Source organism: Nothoprocta perdicaria, unplaced genomic scaffold, assembly GCF_003342845.1.
Source record: "Nothoprocta perdicaria isolate Ctin4 unplaced genomic scaffold, notPer1 scaffold_140, whole genome shotgun sequence".
In the NCBI taxonomy this organism is placed as follows: domain Eukaryota; kingdom Metazoa; phylum Chordata; class Aves; order Tinamiformes; family Tinamidae; genus Nothoprocta; species Nothoprocta perdicaria.
The window spans coordinates 868,410-890,536 of record NW_020454539.1 but is presented as its reverse complement, the minus strand read 5'-3'; the positions used below and the strand labels follow the sequence as shown (position 1 = coordinate 890,536).

General features: G+C 43.8%; 1 protein-coding gene across 1 annotated transcript in view; it reads right to left on the bottom strand.

The window, feature by feature from the left end:
- Nucleotides 1–22,127, bottom strand: part of SLC9A7 (solute carrier family 9 member A7) — a 63,458-nt gene that overhangs the window by 32,533 nt on the left and 8,798 nt on the right. The window contains exons 2-4 of the mRNA XM_026034242.1: nt 3,084–3,283; nt 1,668–1,745; nt 907–983 (exon numbers count right to left, since the gene is read on the bottom strand). Of these exons, the coding sequence (XP_025890027.1) occupies nt 907–983; nt 1,668–1,745; nt 3,084–3,283 (355 nt within the window). The remainder of the gene's footprint in view (nt 1–906; nt 984–1,667; nt 1,746–3,083; nt 3,284–22,127) is intronic.

Below are 22,127 nucleotides of genomic sequence, written 5' to 3'. Positions count from 1 at the left end.
ATAATCCTACGGACAACAAGCTAAGACCACCTGTGCAATTCAAGATCTCTGTATTTCAGCATATTCACACACCAAAGATGCACAGCAATATTTGCATAATAAATGATTTTATGCGAGTAAGCCCCTATGACTAGTTACTTCAGGTTAAATGTGTGCTTGGGCACATATATGCACAGAAATGTGTGCATAAATAAAAATGTGTGTCCATATATATAATATACACACACACAATATTGCTCAAGCAGGGTCACAGAAAGCAGATTGGTTGCTCAGGACTGCCCATATTAATATACGTGTGTGTGTATATATATGTATAATGTGTGTGTGTGTGTGTGTATATACACACACATATACATACACACACACACACACATTCCTAYGGGCAATTCTGAGCAACCTGCTTTAGGTGGCTCTACTTGAGCAGAGGTGTTGGACCGGATGGTCTCCAAAGGTTCCTCCAAATCCCATCTATCCTGGGAACCTCTGCAGGTATGTATGCACATACGTTACATATGTATATATAAGAGACCTGAAAGGTACCTTTCTAAAAATCTGATAACTAAATTCTACCATAAGTAGCACCTCCAATCTAGACAAAAATCAGTAAGACTCTAGTATGTTTTGCTTTGGACTTAATGACTAAATCAAAAACGAAACACAGTTTTTTAGTATTCTGGAGTTGTCAAACAGTGATTTAAAGTCAACAATATTATTTAAATTGACATAGCACTACTTAAAGTATGAGAATGTGCAGCAAAATTCAATTTCGAATTTTATTCGGAAATACATAAATAAAATCATTTAACAGACAAATTACAAAATGAAGGCAATCTGGACAGCTATATATTTATTTTATCAACTTAAGCTTCAATATAAAATGGAACTGAAATAACAAATTTCACTCACCCAATAATGAAACAAGAGACTGCTGTTCCTAAAAAGGCATAAGCCAAAATGGAGCCCAAATTCCTGAAAAAGTGTCTCTGAATAAGAAAGAAAAGTACATATTYATTTAAACAAGTGATATTGCCCATTCAGAAATGGACAGTACAGTGTTAGAGAAATATGTGCAAAAAAAATAGCATTCCAGATACAGGTCTCAGTTACTGCAATGTAAATTCTAACCAGCTTTAATAAATTGAATGAAGCAAATTTGGACAGTGTATTAAATGCTAACCAGGGCTTATTGGCAAGAAGCTTTCCAAACAAGTATTTATAAAATAAATACAAGAGTTGGCTGCAAATCTAAGAAAAAGCTGGCCCTACATCAGCAACTGTGGTATCTTCAAGTGAAAGCACCATCTGGGCCTTATGGCCATTCACACACACGGGCCTGTGCCCACTTCTCAGGGAAACTTTCTGCATTTTGGCCATTCAAGAACAAGAAGAATGTCTCATGGCAGGACATTCCCTCGTCTAAATACACAAAWGTTAATCAGGGACCATGTGCAAAAAAGAACAAAGCAAAAAACAGTAAGAGCAAATAAATTTTAAAGCACTTGCAATAAGAAATAATACCTTTCTTCTTAAAAGGTCTGATCTAGCCAGCTGAGATTTCTTACTTGTCTAAAAACACATGTTGAAATGGAAACTGCATTCCTGAGCAGATCGGTGGTTCTCACATTAAAAAGAAACGGGTATTTTCCCCAGAAATTGACTGGACTTACCTTCTTCAGGCTATAACCGGCATGAAAAATAATAGGAGGCAACAGAATGTTGAAAAAAACTTCTGGATCAAATGTTACCTAAGAATAAATTGTGAAACCTCAATTAGGAACAGATCCACAAATTGGTCTTTTTCCTCCCTCTCTCTTCTTTCCTCACTCTCTCTTTCAGTATTGAGAACTGACTTTTGCTTGTTGAAASAGCAAATAATTTGCTAGGCTGAACCTCCAAAACAAACCAACAAAGCCTTGCAGATTTTCATGGCAAGCAGCTACCAGATTAACAGATATTACTATATAATCMTCAATGATAGTCTAGCAACGGCCCCAAACAGTGTCCCTTTCTAAAGCTACAAACCAAAAAACACTCCCCCCTGCTCCCCACACCCCTTCCCCAATTCTAACAGATATTACTCTGCAGCAGATGCCCCTTTTCACAGTAGATCATTATATTGTATGAATTTGCAGAGGAAATTTATAATGATTTATAAATTTGTAGCATTTGTAAATGACTAGCTACTAGCACAGTCATTACAAGCCAGTCGAGTCACAGACACAAGACTGGTTTTCAGGAAGTATCATCCACCACTTGCAAGCATCTCAGTGGAAGCTGCAGATACTCATGAAAAGTATAAACTGAGAAAAGGGACAAAATCAACCTTTAAAATTCACATGACCTGCACACATGTGAGATTAGCTATGCCCTCTTCACCCACTAAGACCCGGGCACAACTCTGCACTCGCTCTGTGAATGGCATTCATTTCATTTAACACCAGATATCTACAGCAGAAAGATGTATAGAAATAGTCACCTAAGATCTCTTTACAAGCCAGTATAAAGTATTATTTTTAGGTTATAATCCTATAGTTTCAAAACCTATACCTCTAAGTCTACCTTTGCTACATGCCCAAGGTGTTTAATTCCTGACGTTGAAGCCGAATAGCAGATGTGAGCTACAGCTGGCCAGATGAACTCTACTCCCACTGTCAGACTGCCTCACTTGGTGGACTATGGGGCTGTAAAGCAGTAACTATTGCCTGAAAATAAACAGATTAAACAAACTCTAGGAAAGAAGTTACTAAAAATAAGCAGTAATCATTTTTCCTTATACTACGTTACACAAGGAAACATCATTTTTCTAATATAGTTGATCTTAGTGAATTGAACAGCTATTAGCAACAACCAGTAAGTTTTAGGTAGTGATGAATGCATCCGGGAAAGCACTGCACACAGGTACCAACGCAGAGCTCTGCTGGTAGCAGTATAATGCATATAGYGCTTCCAAGTTAAGCCTTGAAATACTGTTACCATAAGAAATACAGACATGTACCACTATCTAAGCGCTACCTTCAGCTGGGAGGGAGGGGAGGACGGATAAAAGGCACGGAGCGGGAGGCAGGCGGCCGGCGCGCGCTCACCTTGCGCAGCATGTCGCTCTGCTCCACGTTGTGGATCTTGCCGGGGCTGATCTCCCCTTTGAGGGTGTACTCGAAGAACTTGCCGCTCACGTTGACCAGCAGGGTGGTGAAGGGCCGCGTCTCCTGCGAGCAGCTGAAGGGTTTATCGTGGCCGCTCGTTGAAGGAGTGCCGTACCTCAAGATGACCCCAACGATGAGACCTGGAAGAGAAATACAGATCCGTAAGGCTGACTTGCCTCTCCTGCAGGAAGCTTCCAAGGTGCAAACCTCACCCGAGGCATAACGCAGGGAGCTCACAGGCTCACGGGCGTCATAAACATATTCTGCAGGCAACAGTGAATAGCAGCTTCTTACAAAGGAAGAGAGGCCCTAACGTGTCACAGCTAGTGGTAAGTTTGTAAAATTTGATAACTGTCTAAAGAGACTACTAATACTTAATGCCACGGGTCTTCTTCCTTACCCCATTTATACCTCTAAAGGGTAAACCACTGAGCCGGGCTACAGGCACTAAGACACATAAAATACATATCACTTTTAATCTACCCCCATGCAGATATACCACTACACTGTGTGGATTTGCCATTGTTGGAAAATAACGACTGTTGCCAGCACATTAGCATGAGCAGCTGAACCTGCCTYCACAGCACTCTGGAGCTGCAGCCTTCTTGCCTGGCAATTCCAGGCGAGCAAACACCACGAGGGGCAGGGTCTCCTGCTCTCCGCACCCGGAGTGAACCCCAATTCCGACGAGGCCCCAAGGAGCCAGCTACGTGTCTTTTACAAGTATTATCCATAATTCACTAAATAACACAGGATGAAATGAGCAATCATAAGRCACATGAAACTTGAGATTAAGAAACAAATATTTATATTACTCAGTCAGTCTAAAAAAATGCCCCTTGGGAAGCACCGATAGCAGAGAGCTGCGTCGCAGGCCTCCGCATGTGTGTTTGTCTTAAGCTGACCCTGCAGGTAAGGGAAGGGCCCGGCCAGCGCTGCAGGCTCCGGAGGCACCGGAGCTGAAACCAAGGCCCTTTTCCAGCTCCAGGCCTCCGGAGGGGTCGTATGAGAACATGGACACAAACTGTTCCCGYTCCTGCAAAGATTCCCTGTCCCCTTAAATAATCTGTGACAAACCCCCCAGGCAAACAACGCCAAGGTGAAGATGGATGGTTGTTGGTAACAATGAGGTTTCTGTCCAGACGTTGGTAGCTACTGCCCGTTTTGCTCTCTCTGGCCCACACTTTGCATCGGTGCATCTGTTTCCCAACGGAGCAAATCAAGTTCAGCAGACAATAACCAGGGGAATACATGAGATAAAGATAAAAGTGTTTTTTTTGGTTAAGGGATGGTCTAAAGGGCAAGCAAACATTAGAGAAAAGGTCAAACATAAGAACACTCCTCATCATCTTTAAGTTCAGAGTAGGGGAAAAGATTGCTTTAAAGCAAAAGAAGTTTTGTGAGGTGTGACACTCCAGCGGGCAGTTATCCCCATTTCCTTTATGGTGGAGAAAACACCCTGGCAAAGAGATCACTAAAAAGTAATCACAGTCAAGATACAATTCATGTTGGTGAGAAGCATGTAATCAGAGAAAAATGGGACTAGTCATCAAACGGTGAGCATTTAGCTGTGGAATTTTATACCAATCTGTTTTTTTGTGATCTCAGGACACGTTACAAGTGCAGTGGCAGCGCAGAATGCCACAGAAACGCAGCCATGTGCAGAAGGACACAGCACAACCCGCCACCTCCAAGCCATGGGGATGGTTCCCATAAAGGCATCAGCCAAGCCAGCAGAACATCATTCTCCTTAAGGCAGCAGGAAGATCATCTGTGTTAAAAACTGATCTAATTGGGATGAGTTAAAAATCCTGGGGTAAATCAGAAGGAGAATTGTACCCATTTGGCTACACGTAACAGTGGCACACACAGACAGGCCCAGACTGCGACTCAAGTGAGGCCTGAGAGGGGAAACCGGTGACAGATGCAACAGCTCTAGGCTCAACAAGACGATCATTCAATGAACTCATTGCAAAAGCAGATGGGAAAATCTTACTACCGGACTGGATATAATCCTCTTATACGTTTTCCTCCTTTAACGGATGGCTGCTGCACAGAGCACCACACGCGTTGGGAAGGGCTGGCYGCGGCTGTTGGCTTCATCCTGCCATCCCAGCCAGCACAACGGAGCGGGATGCAGCCGAGCGCTTGGCTTATCCTCAGGGAGGTGAGTGCCAAGGCTGCAGGATGTCACCAGAAGTGGCAGCAGGCCAAGGCAAAGTGCAACCGAGCAGTTTAACCTACCCTGAGTTTGTGTCAAATGGGAACAGCTCTGAAAGCAGAAGAGGCCAAACAGGCCATGTGGATCCCACAACCAGCTTCATTAGCACAAAAACTAGGCAAGGGACAGCTCAAGAGCTGAGCTGGGAGAGGGGAAAGCTCCCTGATCTTGTAAATATAGCTGTATGCCTGTGCCGTTGTCGTACAGTTCTCAAACAAGAGGTTTTGTATTAAAATTGTGTCAATTAAGCACCTTTGACATCCGCCAAGTGACCTGCAGAAAACKGGAAACCATCAGTGTTTATCCCAAGCCCTTCAAAGTCTTTCAGGGAAAACTATRTAGAAACATCTTCATTTTTCCACTAAATGTCTTTTACATGCAAAGAGGTTCCTGGAGTCAAGCGGCTTCTACATTCTGCTCTCACCTGATAAAGCAGCATTAAGACAGATTACACATTTACTCAACCCCCAACGGATCCAAACAATTAAAAACCCTGAACAGTTTTCAGGCAGTTTATGCTGAATGCAATTCAGGCATTGAATAGTCTGATTTGTAACTTCAGAACAGATGCTCTAAGCTCTACACTGGCACGTGTTAACAAGAAGGCACATTCATCCTTCATATTCTCACTAGATAATTTAGTTAAAGCAATCCTGGAAGGTCAGTGTTGCAGCTTCAAAGACTTAGAACTGCTCGGTGGACAAACCCAGCAGACTAGTGTTAGTCTGGCAGCAATCTCTAGCTTGTTAACATAAGGCCAGCTGAGCCCAGTGCTGTCTCCTACATGGAGGCGAGGGGGAAGAAGGGCTGCTGGAGACTAAATAGTGCTCGACTTCAAAGTGGCTTCCTCAGCACAAGGGCTCCCTGCTGARGAGCTAATGAAGAACACGGATCGACAGGGCAAATATTTGCTGGGAACACTGCAGCTCTTTGGAGGGAAACCTCTAGGGCTGCTGATCTAACACTGCCTTTTACTGTAAGACCATCAGAAGAGGAAACGTTGGAAGTGGGTTACAGATCCTTTAAAAATTGGGAAAGTCCTGCTTTCCACCAACCGTTGCAAGGGCAGTTATGTCAGCACTCACAGCACATCTCCAAAAGAATAATCTCCAAAATTAATACTTCCTGTGCATTTGTAACTTCTATTCTCACTTCTTACACATCAAGCATACAAGGCTTGATACCTTACCCGAATGCTGCTTATTGCATAATAGGCAAGAACATCCATCTGGCTGTAAATAAAGCATGAAAAAAGTATAGGAATACTTTTTTTTTTTTATCATCATTAGTCGTCATCATCATCATTAGATTTTTATCATCTATTAGAATCATTAGTGCTAATTAAAAAAAAAAAAAGAAGTTGGGCAAAATCAGCATCGGTCTGAGAACGTGCCATTTCAAATGACATTCGCCTTCGTTTGTGCACACAAGTCACTGAAGTGAGACTAAGACTCCAGATGCCAGCAGTGTTTCTRGTCAGAACTGAGGTCTGCTTTGGTTTTCCCAGTGCTTTCTAAAGAAAAARAACTGAGATTCAACGGGTTTCAGCAACTGCAAGTGCATCCAACCAGTGTGTAACTTAAATTTCTTCTGATACTGTTTCTTTTCTATGTTCCCTGTAAAAAAAAAAAAAAAAAAGAGGCACTGAATACTGAGGTTTTAATTGCATGCTCAGTGCAATCTATATTACCTGCAATTTAGCATTAAGAAGAGATAGGTAGAGATTTTACCACTGTCTACAGCTACCTGATTGGAAAACATAAACAGCGAGACAGATATCTCAGAATTGCAGTGATTAGGATTAGAAGCAACAAATGAGYTGAAACAACCAGAACTAAATACACAAAACTATGAAGAGGGTATATACCAGGACAGAGAGGTGTTATCTTCACCCTTGCAGATAAGTAAAACTTGCCTGAYCATAGTCCTGAACAGCCTCATTTCTTGGACATGCCCTAAGCAAAGGGTAGGAGAGGATTTCCATTGTGTACCTTCCAAAGGGCCTTATTCTATAATTCATACCCTTCTTCAGTTAACGTCAAGCTGGCACCTCAGACAGGCACTTTATATTGCAAAGACTTCTTTAAAAGCAGCTCTGTTATTTCCTGGGGCTGTGTCAGGGATTCTGGGGCTTAGGATTTGCTTTTTGTTGTTGTTTTCTTCTTTAAATCACAGRGGCAGCACTGCTGATTCTGCATGTGCACGTCAGGGAGGAACAAGGGCCACAAGTTCCCCTCTGGGATGCAGATACAGAAGGACCAYGTCCATGTGCTGCTAAAGCTGGAGCTACACCAAGCAGGGACTGTGCTACAGTAGCAACAGAGCAGCAGCTTGCTAGCAGCCTGTTTTCTCTTCCAATGCAAGAGAAGCTTTGCTACTGCTACCAAGTCACTGCTGCCTACCAGCTCCTTTGCCTACTGATAGGCAAGTCAAGCCTATAGGCAGCGCACTCAGAGATAAGGCCCAACCTGCCAGGCCCAGCAAAGACAGGGGCAGGGCAGCCCATTCTGCACACCAGTTTCCTACTGACTCAAGGTGAGGGTGGCTGAAATACTTGTTTGCTTTTGAAAATCGATACAACAGAAATGCAAAAAAAAAAAAAAAAAAAAAAAAAAAATTTTGTAACATTTAAAAGTCTAAAACTTTCCTCTTTATTCACAAATTAAATTTCTTACCAGCTTGATGACCAAAAACAAGAGGTGAAGAAAAACTTGCCAAGAAAGATAAAGGAAAACCATACTTTCATGTTCAGGGCAAAATTCTAATAATTATACACAATACTAACACCATAATTTGACTATAAGTGTATGCTATATACTTATTTTACTATAGGATGTTTTTTTATATATATATATATATGCGCATCAAGTTATGACAGGTGTACTGCGTTGTTTTAAATAATGCAAAACGCCAACAGAGGAAGCATTTTTCCTAGGACAGGCTTAACCTTTGACCTTTTGGAGTCCACACCTTCAAATTTGACAACAATATATTGGGAAGTTTCAAATCTTCTTACAAATACAATTATTCATGAATTATTCAATAATTCAAAATYATTCATTTCCGGATCCAGAACTGAGCCAGTAACGCTGCATTTAAACTAATCAAAACAGAACTTTACCTGCCACCTACAGAAGGGCTAACAAGCCACTGTCTTCATGCTATTTGCTTGCCCCTCACTGTCCTTGAATCTAGGTGAACTGCAGTAACTACAACGTGACTTTAGGAATGCCTGTGCAGACCCCCAAAGAAATAGGGGTTGTCATAACCGCTTTATGGATTTGCAGAGGCAGGTGGTAGCAGCACCCTCAGCCACTTCACAGCTTGAGACGGAGGCCTGTTCCTCTGCGAAGCAGAAGCCAGCCCAAGCTCATCTCGCACCTTTTGCCACTGCTACCTGGGCAGAGATGTTCCCAGAACTACCAGCTTTTCCTAGATGGTTTAGCTCTAGATTACTGAGGGAAAAATAAAAGAAATTCTGAAGACACTGGCAGCATAAAGCCAATGAGTTACCCTGACACTTGGCACTGTGCGGCCACACGCACATCCCATGCCCATCCCCTGGGCTGCAGGAATGGCTGGGGTGGCCAAAGATGCCTCCAGCCTAACCACTTGGGTGGTTCTATCCTAKGGGAACTACCTCTTTTTCAGATCACAGTATTACAGCATGACCTATACTATCCTATACTCACAGGATGTATAGTGATACACCATACAGTTGTCGTAGAATTTGTGACARTCAAGAGGAAAAAATTCCCCTGAATTCCCTCTGCAATCTAGCACTCAGGAAAAAGATTGAGTTGGGAAAACACCCATAAGACCTTCAGCCTAACTGAAAGCTTAGCCCTAGAAGAAAACCACCCTGTGGTCAAAACATGTGGCCTCTGGTCCAAGCTCGGGACTATGAGTCAGAGCTCCTGACCAGCTTCCCATTTTAGCAAYGATTCACTGGACAGGGACAAGCCACATAAAACAATTTAGAGGGACGCTCAACTTAAAGAAATAYGATACCACAGTTATAAAAAGCACAAATATTCTCCAGATTACAAAGAAGGCTAGARGCTGTAACTGATCTCAACCCCCCATGCTTTCAATTTCATTCGCTGCATAACCTTGTTTCGTGTAACACACATGTACCAACACACGTGCTGTCAAATATTTTTTGCACACAAAACTTAAAAAAGATGCTTTGTTCTTTCGGGGACAAAAGCATTTGCTCTTAGCTGTAACAACCCAGGCAGTGAAAGCCACACACATGCTAGAGCCATGAGTGGCAATGGGCGATGACAAAACACTAGTTTGGTCACATTGTGCTTCTCTTTCCCCACTCCACATGGAAGTGGTTTCCTAACATGCTCCATGTGAGGAAGATGATTCCATGTGAATCCATGTATCTCCATGTGAGGAAGAACTTCTTCACTGTGAAGGTGCCAGAGCCCTGGAACAGGCTGCCCAGGGAGGCTGTGGAGTCTCCTTCTCTGGAGATCTTCCAAACCCACCTGGAYKYCRCCCTGTGCCAYGTGCTCCRGGTGTCCCTGCTGGAGCAGGGGGGTTGGACTGGATGATCTCTAGAGGTCCCCTCCAACCTCAGCCATTCCGTGATTCTGTGATTCTGTAACAGGGCACCCACTGCGCCCCGCTGCAGGAACAGAGCCTTTTCAATATCAGCTTTGAACCAAGATGACGAAGAGCCCGAACACTGAGGTACTTCCCTCTTTGCAACCACACCAGCAGGTGCAGGGGCAGCAGCACCGTGTTAGGTGACACAAAATCTTCCTCTTCATCCTGCTTTGTGACTGCTTTTCTCATGACCTGCGTACACGTATAGATATGGTTGGTGTATCTCAAACAGGGGCTACAACTTCCTCAGAGTCCAGAAAACACTAACCCCCTGCTGCTTGTTACAAAACCCACCGCACTAGTATCACCTGGCTTGGACACTTCAGGGGAAGGGACCCATCTCTGCACCTCTGCTTCCCTTCAAAGGCTCCGTGAGAGCTGCAGGGAGAGCTGCAAGCTGCAGATAAACTGCTCTGTAGCTGAGAGGCAGTTAGTATTCCAGCCTCYGGCCTTCACTCAGTTGATAAATATTTACAAGTTTGAAGTGATGGAGATGTATCGAGTCCAAAATCCTAAACAAATATGTCAAGCACCTTCTGGTTATGACAGCAGCCCATGCAAAGTGTTAGGGATAAAAGAACAAAAAGAAGTTTGAGCAAGGTGACTGCACTAAAGACTGCATCAAATGGGTTTTATGTTGTCTGAAGAGAACTTGCTTCTCTCTCCCCTAAAGCCTTCGTGCTCCAAGCCACATGCATCTACCAACAGAGCCGTCTCCTAACCATAAGTCAGATGAAGTTTAAGCTAACTGAATTTTGAAGGCAGTCCTTTGTGCCTTTTGCCCCAGGCTCTGTAGCTGTGGGCAGAAGACCGGCTGGTGCTAATAAACGAGCTAAACTGGTGGCTTACAGGGAGATGCYGACCCAGGAGACCAAGAGCCACAGAGCTGTCACCTTGCTACCTTTGCTGAACTCATTATGTTTGATCACAGAAGTCATTAGTGCAATTCCCCTCCCTCCAATATCCCAACAGAAAGCCAATCTTGCCACGGCCTCCCTGCAAACACAGCACATTGCTTGATCACTCCCCCATGCCCTAGCTAACCTGCTGACACTTGACACACACCCTGCCYCACACGCCGGGAGTCACTCCCGCTGCCTCTTCTCCCTTAAACATAGCCCTTTCAGTACTAACTGTACCAAGCAGGCAAGTGACCTCCGCTGAAGCCTATATGAAGCAGTTTCACGAGTCTTACCTCTTTTTGACCATTACCCATGAGCCAGAGAAAACTGTGCCTAGAGTTCCAGAAGAAAAACATCCTAAACCCACACCGGCACTGAGAGCTCGTGGGGAGAGCTTCCCAATGCAAGCAGCCTGCGAGCACCTTCCTCCTCCCCTACACTGGACCAGGTCTGCCTTACTGAAACACGGTCCCAGGCACCACCTTCTTGCTCCGTGCCCATGACAGACTGCTGCCTCGCTGCCCACACTCCTGAAGCCCAGGCGTGTCCCCACCTGCTGTTTTCACTACTCCGTCACCCTTCAGGATGAAGGTGCCTGAGCAGCCACAGTTATTGAGCTCTCCTCTGCACACTACCTCAGCCCTAACCGAGCGTCATCAGGAACCTCTGATCTCAAATGCCCTCCTAGCCCGAAGGCTGTGGGTGAGACCAAATCAAATCAGCCTTATCACAGGTGAACGGCAGCCAGCCCCTGCTACGCAGGAGCATCTCTCCTCCCGCCAGCTGCCAGAGAGAAGAGCTGCTGATGCTACAGAGCCTGCTTGGAGTAGCACTCCGGGCAGCAGGATGCAAAAGGCAAGGAGAGAAACATCCTTCCAAAGGCTGCTCTTCCTTCACAGTGACAGCGCAGGCACCTCATGAGGCTGCTCCCATCCGCTTGGCCATTTCAGATGCGTGCAAGTATCTCAGCCATCATCAGGTGGGAATCCCCACAAGCTCCTCTTTGCCTTGAACAACTACAACTTCAAGAACAAAACTAAGATTTTCAGAATGAATCTGTAGGTTTTCCATACCAACTGTTTCAACAAAGCATTCAAGCCCTGTCTTTTAGACACATTCAAACTAATCACCCCAAGGCACTTACTATACCCTTGGGATGGGTGGATACCCTTTCAGAAGGATCCCATGCCCAGAAGACTCTTTATATTTCATGCACATCATAGCACTGCACTTGCAGGGCTGCTTCAGACACTCATCACCACATCCTCCCCCACAGTTGCCAACGTGGCTTTGTGTGACATGATTTTTGCCAGTGCACTCATGAGGAGGTAACTACAGCTAACTAGCTCAGTTCCACTGACACCAGAAATGTCACCTAAAAARAGTTTAACAGCATATTGTGTGTGTATATAAAAAAAAGGCTGGTAACTTAGACATTTGCCAACAGAAAACATGAACAACTCCCACTTTCTGCAGAACTTGAGGGCAACGGATTGACTTGCACCCACACATGCAAGCTAACAGAGAGTAAGTAGGTCATGGAGGAAGTACTGCTGCCCGTCATACCAGCAAGTCCTTCGTCAATTTTGCATATACTAGCTTTTTTCTTTAATTCATCAACCACATCACTGCTCAGGCATCACTTTCATGACCTCTTCACTTTTCCACTTCAACTTTTCAGGTGAAATAAGATACTGCACCAGCCAGTTCTGGCTTCATTTCACTTTCATTTCTCCAAATACATCTTTTCTTAAGCTAACAAAATGCTTGACAGACTAATCCACATACCAGTCATAACATTCGGTATAACACAGCACCTTTTCGCTATCCCACATCTACCATAAAACAGACAACCCCACCAAAACATTGGTTTGTGTTGATAACTGATTTCACCACCTTGCACCTGACTGCTGAGAAAACCTAAATGAACCAAGATGGTCCAAAAAAACCTTCCCCTGAGAGAACGTGCAAGTCTTTACAAGAAGCTTTTCATTTTTAAAATCACAAGCTAGTACTACTGTTTTTAGACAACATGGTTGACAGGGATGTTTATCTGGCCTCTTAGAAAGCCATCTCTTGAGCCCTCAAGTCATACTTACTCCAAGACTGGTCACCGCTTCATGTGTGCGTTTCTTAAGCATCCTTATAACCCACACCTTGGGAAGACACCGCAGCCCATCAGGGCTTCAGATCAGCTTCACTGGAGGCAAACACTCCGAATCACAGAATGGTTGAGGTTGGAAGGGACCTCTGGAGAACATTTAGTGCAATCTTCCTGCTCAAGCAGGGACACCTAGAGCACACAGGRYGGCATCCAGGAGGATTTTGACGACCTCCAGAGAAGGAGACTCCACAGCCTCCATGGGCAGCCTGTTCCAGGGCTCTGTCACCCTAACAGGAAAGAAGCTCTTCCTCACCTGGAGATGGAACTGCCTGTGTTTCAATTTGTACCCATTATCCCTTGTCCTGTCACTGACCACCATCAAAAATATTTTGGACCCTTCCTCCTTACATGCACCCTTCAAATACTTATACACATTAATCAGATTCCCTCTCAACCTTCTCTTCTCCAGGCTAAACTGGCCCAACTCAATATCTCCTCGTACAAGGAGATATTCCATCTGGAATCTGAATGATTCCATCATTCCATAGTAGAAGGCTATCAGGTTGGTCAATCATGGCTTCCYGTTGCTGAATCCATGCTGACTGCTCTTCATCACCTTCTTTTCCTTCACATGCCTAGAGAYGCTCTCTAGGATGAGCTGCTCCATCACCTAYCCAGGGACGGAGGCGAGGCTGACCGGCCTGCAATTCTCCTCCGGCTCTCTCTGGCTTCTCCCTCTTGCCCTTTATGAAGGCTGGAGTGAGGTTGGTTTCTTCCAGTCCTCTGGCACCTCCTCTGCTCTCCATGACCTCTCAAAGAAGAGTGTCTGAGTGTCTGAGCAATAACCCCTGCCAGTTCCCTCAGCACTCTTGGGTGCATCCCATCCAGACACACAGATTTAGAGGTGTCCAGTTTGCCTAAATTATCCCTCACCCAACCTTCCTTGACCAGTGGAAAGTCTTTCTCTCTCCTGTTTCTCTCTCTTGTGTCTGTAGTTCATGGGGACCATCCTTAGCAGTAAAGACAGAGGCAAAGAAGACATTTAGTAACTGCCTTCCCTGCATCCCCCGTCACCAAGGCCCCCTCCTCATTCAGCAGTGGACTARCATTTTCCCTAGTCTTCCTCCTGCTGCTGATGTGCTCATCACTTGTTGAAAGCTTCCATTTTCCCTCCGGCATCAAGTTCAGTTTTGATAAAATAATTTGTACAACTTCATCTGAGARGCTACTAGGAGGAATAAATGGTGCTTATTCAGAGCCATCAGGAAACAGCTGGTGCCTCATTCTTTTCCAAGCACTCAGGCTTACAAAGCTAGCAAGAAAAACTAGYCAAAGCCTACGCTTGCTTGGCCCTCTCACCCCCACTCCAGGTCCTACTTAGAAGAGAACTTTTCCTTTAAACCCAGTATGTTTGAGGCTTTAAGCATTTTCAACCCAACAGGATATCTGCTACCTCCCCAAAACTGCAGGAGCCTTTGGGCATCTATTACCTTTTAGTAAGTCTCAGAGTATTAGAACGGAGCTCATTTGTGCCCACAGGCTGACCCTGGATCTGCTCCAGGCCATTTGCATAACACAGAAACACGCAGAAGTGCTATAAATAAAAGCTGAATTTTTGAAGTCATGAAAGTACTTGATGCCCTTTAAGAAAAGTGTTCTTATTTAATGATTTGCCTTATAAAAGCCATTAGCACTTTGAAGCAGCTTCCACACATTTATCTCTCAGACAGTWCTGTGAGATAGGTGTGGAAAAGTAGTAATCAACCAGAATCACTGAATCACAGCATAGTTACTGGCAAAGAGAAAAATAAAAATCCATGTCCAAGTGTAAGCACTGACTGAGGTCTCACAAACCAATCAGGTATTTAAGTTCAAACAGAGGTTCAAACTCTAAAGACATGCTAGGAATAAAACCAGATCATCTCAGACTGTTYACAAATTTCATGCATAAACGAGTAAAGGAAAAAAATCAAGTCTTTAACTCATCCCCAGAAAAATTAGAAAATGCTTTTTTTTTTCCCCCATTTAGATGTCAGCTGAAAGCTACTTGCTAAAACCACTTTGGAGACCTAAAGAGCCATTTTTGTGGGTCAAAAAATAAAGAAGAAAGGATTTTTAAGGGAAAGAGTTTCAGAAGACTGTGTAATAGCTATCAAAGTGTAACTTGTAGCACCACTTTTCAGGTGCAAGCAGCCACCTTCACGTTCCTCAAACGCTGCAGAAGTGTTGCAGGGGAAGCCAGAAAAGGCTGCTGTGCCAGCAGCAACCTCCAACTCGAGCTCGCAGCTCTAGGTTACGAGGTTCCAGCTCGAGGTTGCAGAGGATGAACAGATGCCAATTATATCCCCATTATAAACAAGCTTTGTGCRAACCTGTCAGCAATCTGGAAAATTGACTCCCCTGTATCCAAAGACAACATGAGAGCTTGACTCATAAGCTTGGAAATAAAGAGCCCTAATTGTCGCAGACGATGCCTAGACCAGTTTATCCGGACTGCGCATTTCCGTGGGACTCCCTGCACCTCCTAGCTGGAGGAGGATGGGAAAACAACAGCCTTCCCTGCTGGAAGCAGCTCTGCCTCTCTGCTGCATCTCCAGCCTTACCCACCAAACACGGATGGGTTGCAAGCCCACCTGTAAATTCAAGTCCAAGGAGAACGACGGCAAAGCCACAAGTCAATTTTAGCAGCACCACTTCTTGCCACTTAGAGACCGGAGGCTCAGACTCATTAAATATTAAGGCCAGACAAATTGCAGAGATGTCAACAAGACTTAAGGCTGTTCTCAGTTCAACACGGATGGGACTGAGCAGTCTCAGTGGTATCCTCTCAATGTTGAGGCACATTCAGCAAGAGGCTAATTTTTTTCCTCTCAAATAAAAAGTAGAAAAAATATTTATATCAGATTTCCCACTTCCATTTTTTAAGGAAATGTCTAAAGAAAGCAAGGCAATTTCTGTCAAATAAAATTTGAGTTATTTTGCTAGGCTTAAGTCATACTGTTGTTAATACCCGTGCTTTAAATTTAACATATTGCMAGAGTTTAACACAATTTCATTTAGCATATTTTAAAGAGTTTTGAAAAGTGATTCAAGACTTCTGAATAAAAAAATGACAGCAGAGAAAGAGATAACCATGTTGTAGCTACTATTAAGCAGCAGCACAAATATCCAATCACCAACTTGTATTAGCCATAATCATAGTTACCCTGATGTTAGAAAACGCAGTCCCACTGTTTCCATCAGTCATGTTGATGGACACACGTGCACTAATAAAGAGCTGCAGAAAGTATATATGGCTCCTTGCTCAARTCTCCTGCCGGTGAAGGTCTCGAGGTTGGCAAGCACTGCCACCACTTGCCACCTCGGCAGCTGTAGGACCACCTGAAGTCTTTGGGTTTGCTCTTAACTCAACCAAAACAACCCAAGTGCCCAGATTCGCTAGTGAAAGCATTTCAGAAACCCCATAAAGGGAAGAGAATATTCCTTAGATAAGAATATTCATACAGGAGGCATAAACAAGGCAATGCTCACAGGGGCCCCCGGATGCTCTATTCAGCTCCTGCAGGTGCAGCACTTCATCCCGGGGGTCTCCGAGGGGCACACGGACAACAGGAGCTGTTATTTAACTGCTCGGCTCTCGCAGCTTTCGGAAGCGACGCGTTATGTAAGAGAGCAGCAAGCGCCCGCTGGCCATTTGCTCCTGATCCCTGTAATCAGAGGCGACTAATGCCACTGAGGGCAGCCCCGCTCACGGCTTGGGCAGCGCCCTGCGCAGGGCTTCGCTCACTGCCGCCCGCCCCGAGCACCTAAGGCGCGGGACAGAGGCTCCAAAGCGGAGTCGGAACCCTTGCAAGTYGCAGAAGTCACAGTCCTGTTTCTTTTTAGGAAGATCAAAGATCCTTTCAGACCCCAAAATCACCTAAACCTCATCCTACGTGGTGACATTTTCCTTTTTTTCCAGTGTTTCTTAGTATAACATCATGCACCCACGCAGAATCATGAGCAGCATCTTGTACGTGTGGGGCGACAAGTGGAGCTAACAATACGAAGTAGAATTAAAATCTAAACTTAGGAGCTTTTAGCGAGAAATGAACAACAACAATCACACTTAAGATACATTAGTATAGCAAATACTGTCTTGGAATATATTTTCTTTCTCTCTTTGATGCTTTTATGAAAACTGCTAAGTTATCTAAAGCTAACACTTTTTGCCAGCCAAAATGGATCACAAGGGACTGCCAAGTGAACAAAATCCTGGGACAATCCATCCATTCATCAGCACTGGAGTTCATCATTCCTCCTTATTCTTCATCCTTCCCAGATGCAGTAATCCTTATGAATGCAGGCTTTCTTTAGATTGTGGAGAGCAGCAATAGGGCTCTAATGAACATCCACCCCAAGAAACTTCAAGCTTTCAGGGCACGCACTCAGGACTTGCCGATTTATACAGCGGTCAGCCAAACAACACACATACTCCTTAAAAGAGAATTTTAAAAGTTGTGAAAATCGAGTCAAAAAAATGTTGCAGAAGCACTGGGTCATGCAGATGTTATAGGTGAAAAGCTGCAAAAAGGTTTGTGTGCAAGTGGCGTTACTCGACAGCCTCCCAAAGGCCTTTCCCGCTTCTCTGCGCCCGCCCGTGGGTGCCTTCCAGAAGCGAGGGACGGCGACAGCGGGCAGAGGTTCGAGGCACCGCGACGGTGCTGCTCCTCGCTGCCATACGTTGCCTTAGCTCCTGAAAAACAGAAAAACTGCTGCCTTTCCTGGCCTGTTTATGAACAAGGGAAACCCCGAGAGAATTATCGCCCTTGAGAGCCTTCCCTCCATAGCAGGCAAGCCAGCAGCAGAGTATTTTTGCTATAATCCAATTTGAAAAAAGAAATTGGCTTGCAAATCCTAAAGAGAGATTACACCATGGATGCAGTTCAGTAAAGAGACAGTAATGGACTCATTTGCAATGCTTTTAATAAGGTTATATCAATTTAAGCAAGAAAACTTGTTATGAAATATGAACTGGTTAAGCAACAGTAAGTGGAAAATCAAACTGGAGAGCTGCTCCTTGTAGTTGCAGGTTACTTAGCTATTGATGCACAGGTATAAATTGATGCACAAGTTTTGAGATCAGTTAATTACCATAAAGTAGCAAGTACATTTGTGCTATCCTTTTCTTCAGACCTAAATTATTGTGATACTTCAGCAGCAATAGAACTTTTAGGGAAAATACAGTATTTTCACTGTTAGAGTAATCTTTGAGGTTACTTAGATTCAAATGGTGAAGGAGAAAACACATTTTTTTGAAAGCCACAAGAGCAAAATACGGACATTAGTCATTAGATGCTGACAGACTAAACTGTAAGATCATTGGAAAATGTTCCTCAAACTGCAGTCAGCAACATTTTAAGACCACAAATGTAGTCAGTTAAGAAAAAAAAAAGTTAATATTCTATTATAATATTTGGGCTCTACTGCAAGACTCACTTTGAACTCTAGGCTCAGCTTTGGTCACCATCTGAACAAAAACCAGTTTAAGTAGAAGATATATGGTGAAGTTGGACTACAAGCTAAGCCACAGTTCTCCTGTGGCTAAACAAATTTTTAAAAGCTTTGCACTGAATTAAACAGAAATAAAGGACTGTTCACCTCTACGTGATGAGTAAAACACACAGTGCCAGATACTGAGACAGCTAAGGCGGACACAGACTACCCTAACAAAAAAAAATACAAGCCAATCTGCTGCTGATCAAAATCCAACTCCCCTTATTACTGCTAGGTAGGAAAACAAAATTAAGAAGCTATGGGCAGATTACAGCACAGTTAAGGCATGCAAAGATCAAATCAGGCTTCATCAGAGCCCTGTATGATCGCTATGGGAGCAGGGAGCAGGAGAGGCTGCTGGAATTGACTGAAAGCAAAGGCAGAAACGACCAAGATCCAAGCCCAGGGGCACGTCTGCTGAGTAGCCTGGAGGAAATCTTCTGTTTCTCACCTGAGCTCCTCAGCACTAATTTCCATGTTCAGGAGACAAACACTGTTAAAGCTTTAAGATGCTTGACTGCTAATACGGCATTTCATGAATACTAATATGGCATTTCATGAAGAGACAGACGCACACATTTTTTCTTTTTTTAAGCACAGCTTTTCTGAAGCTCATTCCCTTTATTACATGATTGTTGGGCTTGAAGATCATGAAGGTCTTTTCCAGACGTAACGGTTCTATGATTACTTTGTTGTGGACTTTTTGCCTGGCTATATATACAGACAGTGACTCAAAGGAAGTCACCCCAAGTGCTCAGTGAAAAAAAAGCCAAAGCTAAATAAAGCTCAAGCTTTTTTTTTTTCAATGATGTTCATAGTCACAGACCACTCCAGTACATATCACATGAACAGGTTCAAACAATAGCAAGCAGAAATGAACCGAAGGTTTAAGTCAAAATTGGCAAGTAGAGGTTGCCCAGACATCCCCCTGCTCCTGCTCTCATGCCACCTCTGCAGGTGCCCTAGGTGGGCCAAGCAGGGTGAGGGCGACATAGCCCTGGCACAGGCTGCCCAGGGAGGCTGTGGAGTCTCCTTCTCTGGAGGTCTCCAAACCCGCCTGGATGCCGCCCAGTGCCCCCTGCTCTGGGTGTCCCTGCTGGAGCAGGGGGTTGGACTGGATGACCTGTAGAGGTCCCTTCCAACCTCAGCCATGCTGTGGTTCTGTGAAAACAAGGAGGCGGCTCAACTGCTAAAAGCAGCTACAYGAGCCGAGCTCTATACTTATGTCGGGTTCAGCCACGGTGCACTTGAGAGCGCAACTCGCAGCCTCCGCAATTTCTACCGCATAAATCAACAGCACAAATCCTCATCCCACCAGAAGCCGCTGACCCAGCTAAGACCCCGAGGCAATGTCTTGCTCRGGATTTTCTATTATAACTTAACACTGTTGAGATCACTGAAATGCAAACCACAGACTATGTAACACGGTCTGCCAAATAGCACAGGAATAGAGCACTGAAATCCCCAGACCAAAATCACAGCCTTTTTTTCCTTCCTAGACGTTTCTCCTTTCTTCAGCCACTATTTTGATATCGAAAACAARGACAACAATCACAACAACAAAAAACACTTCCCCTTCATAGAAATTTCCATCTTTCCAAAGCACCTTAGCCCTTTCTGACTGAAACCCRTCCCTTCTCCGCGGCTAAATCTCCCATTCCAGATAATGTTGAGTCAAGCATTTCTCCTTGGAGTTATCTGTTACCCTGTCAKTTTTTTCTGCAGCTTCATCTGGCCAAGTTAGGTGAATTTTTCCATATGGATYGAACCTCCGTCCACTGGAGCTCACAGTCAAATTGCTAGACCCTCTAGCATCTCAATCCCTAAATTCTACATAGATTCGAATGATCATCACAGCTACCTGATTAGCAGAACATGCTCTGCAAACGCARCCTCCCAGCAGTGGCACCACATTTGTGAAGCACTATCAGATTAAGTTCCAGTGCAAAAGTCAGCTTGTGGCAGCCAATTTTTACAGCAAGATTATTTTCCATCTCAGTCTCCCTTAATTATTCCAAATCCCTGCTCCCTGCACAGGATTTCTAAGAAACCCAGATTTATCAAGTGGCCACTGTTTCAAGTTGCTCAGCAAGTGCAAACATAGCAGGCAAATCGCCTATGGCAAGAACTTCCCAGTTCAGAGTACGCAAAACGACTACCTAAGTTGCATCAAAATATCATTGATCATATCCTTATTTCAGTATATGCTTTAGATTCCTTTCATATTTTCATGCTGCATAACTCCTCTTTATTATGTTTCAGAACACCAGAAAGAAGCACCAGCGTTCCTCTAGTTTACATTTTCTGTTCAGACTCTACATTTAACATGGTGTACTTACAGCAGTGAACAGGCAGATACACTGCAAGCAGCAACTTCTTTGCAAGTGAAGCATCAGCAAACTTTCTGCATTCAGAGACAAAATATCTCAAGAACGGGCTATTCTTGAAAGCAAATAATTCCTATCGCAGGCAAGCATGTCATGTGAGTACATACACATGGGCCAAAAGCGTGACCACTTCAAGCTTCTCAGTGTCTGGAAAGCACCAGACAGAGACYGTGCAGTTTGGATTCTGAAACTCTGCCATGATTACAAAAAGAGACAGCTTTTGTTCCTAAGTTCCACTCTTTTTTTGCAATTAAGGTTGCAATTAAGATCTCCAAAGGTTAAACACCTTTATTCCGCCAAAAGCCTCTTTTTCTTTTTTTTTTTTTAAACAAATTCACTGTAACCCAATGTTTACAAACTGAGTTAATTCCCTCGCTCATCACTCCACGAATGGCAATAACATAATGTTGCCATAATGCTGGTAATAAGTAGTAGTACGTGGTCCGAAGTTTCTTCTAACAACAGAGCAATTTGTACTTTACCCWCTAGCAAAGGGTTTCGCCAGAACTTTGCAGCCTTTCAACCTTCTCTGGAATCCAAGGGCTGAGGAAGAGGTTTTACTTTTGATACTGTGTATTAGCACGTATCAAGTTAAATCAAGCTAGTTTCATACCTTGTTTCCAATTAAGTTTTTCTAGAGGTAACTGGGTCTTTTTTTTTTTTTTTTTTTTTTTTTTTGAAAGGAAAGACACAAATATTGTGATTCATGATTCATATATCATGAATTAAAAAAAAAAAAGTTAAAAAAATACAGATGCAGTGGGGGAGAGCTGAGAATACAGCAACGTGGCAAGAAATTATCTAGAAAAAGGTTATTTATCCATGACACTGCAGAAGGAAAAAAAAAAAAGTAACTTGAATACTTGAATGCAATTCTTTTCTCTTGACTTGGATTCATAGTGTGGCACAACTCAGTATTGTAATGACARCCTGAGCTGTAGCTGTGCAGGGATAGATAAGAACAGTCATCTTAAATGGGTTATTTGGAAAGAAACTGCACAACTTAAATAGTTTGTAGGTCAGTTTTCAGCCAGCAATACACAGAATAGGCCTGAGCAATGGTGATGGCAGGAAGAGAAGAAAGTGATAACTATTTTTTTTCAGCTACTTTGAGCATGAGCCAATTTCCACATGTTCTTAAGAGGCAAAGAGATTTAGGTGATTCACGCACACACACACATACACACACACTCACACAAAAAAAAAAAAAAAAAA